Source organism: Contarinia nasturtii, unplaced genomic scaffold, assembly GCF_009176525.2.
Source record: "Contarinia nasturtii isolate CC-2019 unplaced genomic scaffold, AAFC_CNas_1.1 Cnas_scaffold_414, whole genome shotgun sequence".
Taxonomy (NCBI): Eukaryota; Metazoa; Arthropoda; class Insecta; order Diptera; family Cecidomyiidae; genus Contarinia; species Contarinia nasturtii.
The window spans coordinates 4,021,062-4,030,708 of record NW_022197768.1 but is presented as its reverse complement, the minus strand read 5'-3'; the positions used below and the strand labels follow the sequence as shown (position 1 = coordinate 4,030,708).

The following is a 9,647-nucleotide window of genomic DNA, read 5'->3' as shown; positions in this document are numbered from 1 at the left end:
TTCTCTGCATTTTACGCAACGTATGCTGTTGTTGCTAACATTCGTGAAGCGAGAGTGTATTTGATATCTTCCTTTCTCTGTTGCTGTGCTGGAGTTTCATTCGATTTCGATTTTCGTTTTCATCTGAATAAAATGTCGCCTTTGTTTTCACTGAGCCTTCTTCGTAAGGTAAAAAGGAAAGAATAAAAGAAAAACCAACGTTGGAAACTTTAATAATTCAAAGAAAGATTTAATCGAGCCAAATTTAGTAGCAGTTCTTGTTTTTATTTTGTGAGATGCATTTCCGTTTTTTCTTCTTTATAATTTAGTCGTAGACACATTCATCCAGTTGGTGTTTGATGATATGTAGCGTCACAGGGCAACAGCCGAATTCGGGCTCATAACAAAGCACATTTTGTACCACGTACAAATGGTGCACAAAACATGCACTCACGCGCGCAATCTTATAATTTTCCCTCTTTCTCTCTCTTTCTCTCGCGATCTCGTTTACTCTCAAGTCGTTGCCTGCCAAAAGGTTCGTGTCAAAATGCTGTGAGTGCGCTCGTTCAGCCACTTTTACATGGAAAAAGTTTTGGCGAATCAGAAGAATCGTGCTTGTGAATGGCGATGGGCGATAAAATCATCGAAGAAAGAAGAGTTTCACTCACGAGTATTAATTATTATTATTTTAGCTTCATGTCATCAACAAAACAAACATACATACAAACAAGACGCATCTTTGTCTATCTGTTGTTGGTCAGGAGCTCAACAGCAAGCTATTTAATCTCGTTCAATTTTAAGAAGCGAAAATAAAGTACTCGATAGAATGAAGAAGATGAGGTGAGAGAGAGAGAGAGAGAGAGAGAGAGAGAGAGAGAGGGAAAAAAGCATGGGCAAAAAATTACTCACGAAATTCATTCAGCACGATTCCGTCTTTTGAAGAATAAAAAGGAATAACATTATTTAGCACATAATCACATGTGTGCCAGGTATTAGTCTTTAACTATGCATACGAATCAAGCCAAAGGATTGTGGATAAATTGATATTTTGACTAATGCACAATGTGTGAATAGCCACAGCTTCTTAATGTAAGTAAACGCGGCGTAAAAAGAGCGTACATTTTACTTTTATTAATTTACTTTCAATATGAACAACGTAACCAGTCAGAGTAAATGAATTAAGAAGATTGAATTCAATTTGTGATTCACATCTAAAATTCGCACAGCAAACATCATATACAGAAAAAAGAAGAAGGAACTAGCTGTATCTAAATTACCTCTGAGAGTTATGCACATCCGCTACGCATATGAATAAATCCAGATGTAGAAAAGATGCAAAATGAGACTATATGTAATTCAAATCATAAAAGTTAAATAAAAAAGACATCAGACGCAAAAGAAGAAGGAAAAAAAAATGATAATTTATAACGACTTAATCAACGTTACGCACTTTAATTTATGCAACCGACAACAACAGTACAGAATAGAAGGCCAATTTGAGTATATCGCATATATAAAGCGCACGGCATATTGACTATGCAACATCAAATTGTTGTTATTATTATTTTTGTTGTTGTTATCATCAAAAAGACTTAATAGACAAACGTCTAAATGTTCGTCGTGCCCCACTGCCATTGTTCGCCTTTTCTCAATTGCTATTATTTTTGATTATGCACATGAATTGAGGTGTCGATCATTGAACGAGGCGCATAACTAAAATAGAACAGGGAACTGAATTGTGTCTGATAGTCAGCACTTTTGTTTGTCTATCTCTCTCTCTCTCTCTGTGTGTGTGTTTTTTTCGTTCGCCAGCATAATCATTTTCTTTTCGTTTCAATCGAATTGGGTATGTGTGTGTATGTATGCGCCATGTTAAACACCCTGCTTTTTTGTCGTGAAATTGTTAAGTTCATTTGAGCGGCGCAAAAACACCCTCAAGGGATTCATGTGTAATGAAACGTTATCTACCCTTTGAGCGGGATGAGCGTTTTAAAATTAAAAGTGAAAACGAACAATTTCGTACGAACAGAACACAGTACTAGCAGTGGTGGTGTCACTAAAGTGTGATCGTAAATGGATTTTGGTGCGAATGATGGTTAGATTTGGGCTTGCACAATATTGCATCAAATCGCATCGAGGGGTTCAGCCTAATAAGATATTGTAGCCCATTCCCGGTTACCGATCAAACATTATTTCGTTTTTTTTTTCGTCTTTTCGTATACTCTTTTGAACTTTTCATTCAAATCCCAAAAGAACTTAAAATAAATGTCTCTTATTATTTTTTATCTCGTTGCAATTGAACAAATTGTAACAAGAAACACCCGAAATACGTTCAATAAAAGTGGGTTTGCGTAGCATCTACTTTAAATTAGAGCATCCGGGAGAGGAAGAAGATCTATTGTTGCGAATATTCTTCATTTTGTTGTTGTGCTTAAAACGCAGAAATCGGATGGCAATTATTGCAATACCGATTCGGAAAATGTATTGTGCATAAATGGCGCCAAACGTTTCAAAAGACATGAGCACCCTCGTTTGTGTCAACTTCATTGATAAAGAAACTCTTTCCTCTGTATCATTCCAAAACTCATTCCCATAACTTTTTTATTTCGCTCCAAAATTCAGAATATTTTATTAGTTTTATCAATTAAAGCAATAAAATTTTCAATGAACTTCATTATCTAAGGACTCGAATCAATTCATTATAAAGTCTTTTTTTGTTTTGCGTCGCGTCTCATTTTAACGAATTTTATTCATTTAAAAAAACAACAACAACAACGTTTATGCGTTTTTCCAAGTGTCGTGTATTATTTAAATGTCGGTGACATAGCTGATTACTCCGAAATACAAGCGAAACTTATTCATTTTTTATCAGTCATGCAATAATTTTATCTATCAGCCCGCAAGAATACCGTGTTCAAAATGAAATTCATTGTAAAAACTATGTGCATTTTATTCGCTTTAACAAAATACACATACATACAGTAAACGGCAAGGCAACACTCTTCAAAACGATGGGGACAATACACGCACAAAAAAAAACACGCACACGCACAGACAGCCAGCATAACTAACGAAAATATAACATTAAAATACACAAACGACGCAATAAATATATGAATACTATCTCGGTTTGCTTACCCGTTCTCGTTTTACCGCCAAAACGAATTGTAAAAGGTGTAGACTACTTCACAAGAGGAACGCACCAAAGTCTTAAACGAAGAAAAAAAAATAAGCAGCAGCAACAACAACAACCGCCGACTATGAAATAGAAAATGAAAAACCAAAAACAACTAAAAAGATGATAAGACATGAAATATTATTACCTGACTCCCTCATTGGGTGCTTCATTGCATCATGTGTTCACAAGCACATTGCATAGTATATATGCATAATTAAATAGTACTGGGATGAAAGTCGTTACGGCATAAAAGCAACCCTTTCGCTGTTCAGTTTGAATTGTGGCTGATTTTGGTCCGTCTGTGTGCTTCTATGTGCCGAATCTTCATTTCACTTGCTCGTTTGTCGTCGCGTTGATTTCTCATTTAGATTTTTAGACTCTCCCCTAATCATACACACGTACCGATTTTCACGCATCATTCTTTTAACTTCAAATGGAAATTCATTCAACAAATTTGACTTGTATCGCATATCTAACCGTTGCACTTCTTCACATTGTTGCATATTGAATCTAATTACATTGTTATCAATTATCACATTAACCTATATTTAGCGCGAAAAATCGGTACAGAGAATGTCGCAACAACAATACCATGAAACCCATTCATCACACATTTAAATATGAGATAACAATGCACCCCTTCATACACACACACTCATGTGCTTGACACTGATAATAATCGTGCAATTGAAATAGAGTTTCATATGCGAAAAATTTATGACCGAGAACGATGTGAACGAAAACAATTTGGCGAGTATCCATTTTTTATGGTCATATTAAAATTCATTTTGTTTCATGATAACAATTAATATATCTGTAATAATATTTTGTAACATTGGCTATTGTTTTCTCTATCAAAATTACCAAGTATCAAGTTAATAAATAATTTCCTTTCGCCACACATATCTCTCTCTCTCTCTCGCGCGCGCGACAGAAATGTTTCAACTCCATTAACTACATGAATTTTTGTGTTGGTTTGATGATAATTTTGGTTTGTGAAGTGAAACCATTTTTTTAGTGTTATTCTCTCGCCTGATCCATAGCGCTAAACATTGCACACACTCTTGGCTTCTGGTTATTACCTAGTAGCCGTATCGTCTTTAAGACAATCAAATAGCCATGGCAAATGATAAGTGCAAAGCACACAAAATGTTATTTTCTTAATTAAATAGAGAAAGAATGTTAATAATTTGCATAAATTTCTCTTAAAACCGACAATCTCTTTAAAATTCTTCGAGAATATATTAAAATATTAGCTAATGTCAAATTCTACAAAACGGTTTAGATAAAGAATTGAATACCACGGCCATAGAAGTTTATAATTGGGCTTCGGCCTTACATTTATTACATGCGATATCCCGATTCGATGGCATAATGAGATGAGCAAAAATTCATAGAAATAGACGCGAATACATGTATTTTCCAATACACACTTCTAAGGTCTTCTGTCACCGTCAACATCGTCCAAAGTCGGCAGACTATCTAATGAGTTTGACCGGCAGACTGTCAGAATTTATTGCGACGAAGATAGAACAAAAAAAAAAACTCACACGCATTCATTATCAGATGGATAGAAATAGTTTAACGTTTGTTATTATGGCGTCATTAAAACCTTACAATTCTAATCACCTTTTGTCTTTTCTTTGACGTGTGCATATCATATTTTCATATTCGAAAAAAAAAGAGAAAAAAATGCCACATTCAAATATGTTTACGACAAGATTGTTCCAAAATATAAGGTTCTATCCAATGCAAAACTCCCAAGATTATTAAAATAAACTGTGAAATGGTGTAGACCAAGATGCCAAACTAAAAATATGCGGACATCGATAAAGAGCGCAGCGCTATCATCGGTGTGGTATAGTGCAAAGCACTTATTTGGCGGTAAGTGTTAATTATTATTCAAGTTAATTGAATCATTCAAATAATTAGAGTATGCAATTGAATGACAGTGAAGAGGGAAAAAAAACGGCGACAAACATTGTAGTATAATAAATGAAGTGAATAAATATGGGCATGTAATTAAACGGTGTCTAGTAATACAAACTAATAATTTCGCACAAATTAATCAAATGCACTCATTTTCACATTGGCGTATTTAATGTCGATTACAAACATCGTTCGATTGGCGTATGAATGCGCACATTTAAGCTTTTACATTTTTTTCTATAATTTTAATGCAATTATTTCAAACTTAAATAATTGTATGCATTTCATTTTTGCTTACGAATGAACAAAAAAAAAAAAGATATATATTGAGTGATGCTTGCCAGTCAACACAGGCGGCTGTTGTTTTTCTTCCGTCCTTTTCTATTTTATGTTGTCGTGCATTTTGCAACTGGTCACATTCGAATCAAATTCAATCGATTCGAAACAACGCCGTCACTCATATTTACCACAATATCTTCTCGTATATTAGCACCGACGTGTGCGCACATGTAATGAATAAAAGGTAGAAATTTTTATTTATATATAAATATATATATATTTTGCAATGAAGCAGTGAGAGAGAGAGAAAAAAAGGTAGAACTACACCATTGAGAATGAAGAGGAAAAGGAAAACAATCGCCATAAATATTAATGAGCAGGAAATATGCATTGATTAATTCACTGTGTGTGTGTGTGAGCGTACGGTTTTTATTGTTATTGTTGGTGTTGGTGGTGCTATTATTAATAATTTTTTTTTCGCTCACACTCAATCTTAGCTTTTAACTGAAGGTCATATGTTAAATAGACACGATTATATACATACTACGTTTTTTTTTTAAATAGCATTTATTACAACTGAACATTGTGTTTCTGTTTCTGTCAAATGGCATTTACCAATCGCTTCGTCTTACCCAGCCCAGAACATAGTCGACACATTTTATGCATGCGTTTGGCGATATGTGATTCTATTCTGTGTGTGTGTGTTTTTTTTCACTCGTGTGTAGGTATCACTTATTAGTTGAACGAATGAATCAAAACGTATTTGTTTTACGCTCTTCATACACTCATTTGTGGATCGTACTGTGAATAATGAGATATATCTATCAAATTGTAACGAAAAATCAGTTTCGATGGAACGCGAAAAAAATACGTAGAAAAAAAAACCGAAACAAAATAGAACAAAAGCGACGGAGATAGAAAAGGCACATAGTGTAAAAGCACGCAAAAATACCCATCAAAAACAATCTAGGCAAATAAATGAGTTGGATAATTGTTGTTGTGGTTGGTGGTACGGCAGCAATAGCCCAGTCACTGCATCACGATGTATATTATATGTGAGTGTGTATATGTTATTCTGTGGTTTAGTGCAGTTTTTTTTTTTTTTTATTTGCTTTGTTTGTGTTTTTTTTTCTCTTGACTTTTTTTTTGTTTCGACGAAACGAATTGTTTGCAAAAATTTTCATTTTCCTTCAAATAGTTTTGCGGTCGCCTTCGCTATCGTTATCGTTGCGTGTATACGTTGGAGCTTTGGTTTGAGTGTTTATATGCTTATATTTGTATCTGTGACTCTCTCTCTCTCTCTCTCTCTCTCTCTCTCTCTCTCTCTCTCTCTCTGTGTGTGTGTGTGTGTTTGTGGATATGCATTGGATTTGTGCGATTACGAGTCTCCCATAATTTTAACCGTGCAAACACAATGCTTGTATACGGTGAGAAACAGCAAATTTACTTACCTATATATATAATTCGGTTTTCAATGCTCCCGCCATTCCGATGAGCTAGGTAGCTGTATTTTGCCAGCAATGCGCTTTTTCTCTCTTTCCCTCTCTCTCTCTATACATCTAATGATGCCGTTGACGCTGTTTTTTTTTTTCTTCTATAATTGTTTTTTCCCTTTTGATCACGAACACACCAGCACATTTTAATCGCGTCAAATTGAAGTCAAGTCATAAATTTTTCACATACTTTTCAAGAACACAGTACGGCAGCTTATATAAAACTTAAACGCTCATTTGTGTAGCGATCCGAATAATGATGTTCGTCTAAATTATTTGGCGTTAAATTTGCTTCAAACTAAATTCTTTTTCTCGAATTTTATTTTTTGTCATGCGTCCGAGTATTTGTTTTTATGGTGTTTCTATAAAATCCATTTAATAATTTTATTTGAATAATTAAGATGTTTGTTTGTTTTGGAAATGGCTAGATTTTTTTTGCTACTTTCGTTTATTTTTTTAGACAAGAGGCAACGATTTCTTTGCGCGTTGGTTTTATGTTAGAATTACCTATCGTTGACTGTCTAGGCTGTTAATTGATCACATAATCTGAATGGTGTCGCATTTGTCGTCATCGTATCGCTTGCTATTGTTATTCATCATAAACTTTTTTATTGGTATCAAAGGCGTAAAATTGGGTCAACTGCTTTATGTATTACTCAAACATATTTTAAATGTATATGTGTGTATCATCATTGTTATTTTATGTCATTTGATTTGCCGTTTACATCGGACTAAAGACATTTGAACTGAGTATTAACATATCATTCAATAGCTTTAAAGAAGTAACCAACTGACAAATTTCCACATTGATTTAAATATGTAAGCGACTACATGAACTGACTTTTTCGCATACACTTAATATAATTGGAAAAAGTATTGTGACATGCCTCAAATATTGATGGCTTCCAAAATGCCCGAAATTACCATTCCAAGACGAAGATGACGAACTAAACGCACTGTACTCAAACTTAGCAACGTTTCTGGACATCAGATGAACTGACTTTGAACCAGTTCATGGCACTTTTTCCCATAAGACTTTTTCTTTAGCATTAAATAATAGTATAATTTTAAGAGTTTATGACTAAATTCGGATTCTTAGAAACTTAGAAATAGAGACATAATAACTTATCATAGCATTTTTGTACAAAACAAACTGATCAAATTACCTTTGGATTAGCTATCAAAAATTGATAATCAAGTGAAGACGAATTTTGAATTGCTTAAAAGAAAATTATAGTAAGAAATTGTAAGTTAACGTGAAAAATTAAAATTTGTTAGTAAAATTAAAGAAAGATAAAAAATGTTCACTGTACGAGGGCCAACAACAAGAAGCGCTACATTAGCTAGAGTGAGTTTTTGAATATTTAAAAAAAATACGATTTTTAAAATCTGTTTATCCATTTCCAGGAAGAATTTGAAAGTATTCGAGATGAAATGTATAACATAATGCAAACAGTAATGAATAGTGGAATTGCTCGTGAAAATGACAAATGTGCATTTTTGCAAATTAACAATGAAGATTGCATCATATTTGAATGGGTGAACGGTTTGAATCACCTCCTTTACAAAAGAGTAATATTAACCGCAGATATGAAGCCTCGCATAGAATTCAATGGTCAGACAAATGATTACTATTGTTATTTAAATAAGAGAATAACTAAGGAAGAGCTTGAAAATCTGTTGCTTCATGTTGCTTTTAAAAGTGAGGAAAAATTGAAAAAACTGTTGAAATGCGTTCCAAACGCACAAGAATCGATTATTGAAATTTCTGACGATGAAATGGATGGCCAACCCATACCAATTGTACAGCCAGCTTTTGAAATTGTTGAAATTTATGACGATGAAATAGATGGACACACGGCTGGCTACGATGTCCAAAATATGATCGATGAAATATCAAATCTGAATGCAGAACTTTCGAATTTCGCAGTAGATCATTTTATTGATGTGTTAGTTAAAAAACAATTTCCGAATTGGAATATGCAACCAACTGCTTATGCGCAAGCAATCGATCGTTATAAGGCCGTACCCATTGATCGCAATGATATTCAAATAATTTTGTGTTTTCATCCTCGACATTATATTGTCAGTCATTATGTGGCCAGAAGGAATAGAGTGTTCATCTATGATTCGCTTTATAAACGTGGAAAAACTCTTAATCATCAACAAATTGACATTCTTCAACGAATTTATCCGGGCAAAAGCTACCAGTTTGTAAAACCAGCAACAATCCAACCTGACTACGTTTCTTGTGGAGTTTTTGCCATCGCAAACGTCACCACGTTATTACATCATCTCGATCCACAAACATATGCATACGGAGACAGACACAATGACCCAAATTTAGCGAGAAAAATGCGACAACACCTTTTATATATGTACGAAAATGAAACGATTGATTTATTTCCATCATACACAGATTAAATGATTTTTTAAAATAAGATATTTTTTTTTCTTTTGCATTTCTATTTAAAAAAAATTTGAAAGAATGTTGCCCTTAAATGCTTATCTTTAAATAAGAAATGAGTTTAAAGGAAAATCACCAAATTAAACTGCAAGATTCAATGTCCAATGATTTGCGCTCTCTGTGGAAAAATACATCTTGCACACGTAAGGTCTTTTATCTGCCTTTGATTTGCCTTAATAAATTTCAATAGTGTATAGTTGGCAAAGTTTGAATCGGCACTCGAGTACTGAATCTATTTCACAAATTTCATAAATCGATCATATGTTATGAATTTTCCTTGTACTTGACAGCTCATTTTGAGCGCACCAAAATGACGGTGAAT

General features: G+C 33.9%; 1 protein-coding gene across 1 annotated transcript; it reads left to right on the top strand.

Moving 5' to 3' along the window:
- Positions 1–8,093: 8,093 nt before the first annotated feature.
- Positions 8,094–9,282, top strand: LOC116338675. The gene is made up of 2 exons (XM_031764085.1): positions 8,094–8,206; positions 8,266–9,282. Exons 1-2 carry the CDS (start codon positions 8,159–8,161, stop codon positions 9,280–9,282), a joined length of 1,065 nt encoding a protein of 354 aa, XP_031619945.1. The 5' UTR covers positions 8,094–8,158.
- The last annotated feature ends 365 nt before the right edge of the window (positions 9,283–9,647 follow it).

Bases quoted from the DNA above. Each gene is read 5' to 3' on its own strand.
- LOC116338675 (XM_031764085.1), top strand. From the start codon at position 8,159: ATGTTCACTGTACGAGGGCCAACAACAAGAAGCGCTACATTAGCTAGA. The intron at 8,207-8,265 runs GTGAGTTTTTGA...ATCCATTTCCAG, and splicing joins GAAGCGCTACATTAGCTAGA to GAAGAATTTGAAAGTATTCG.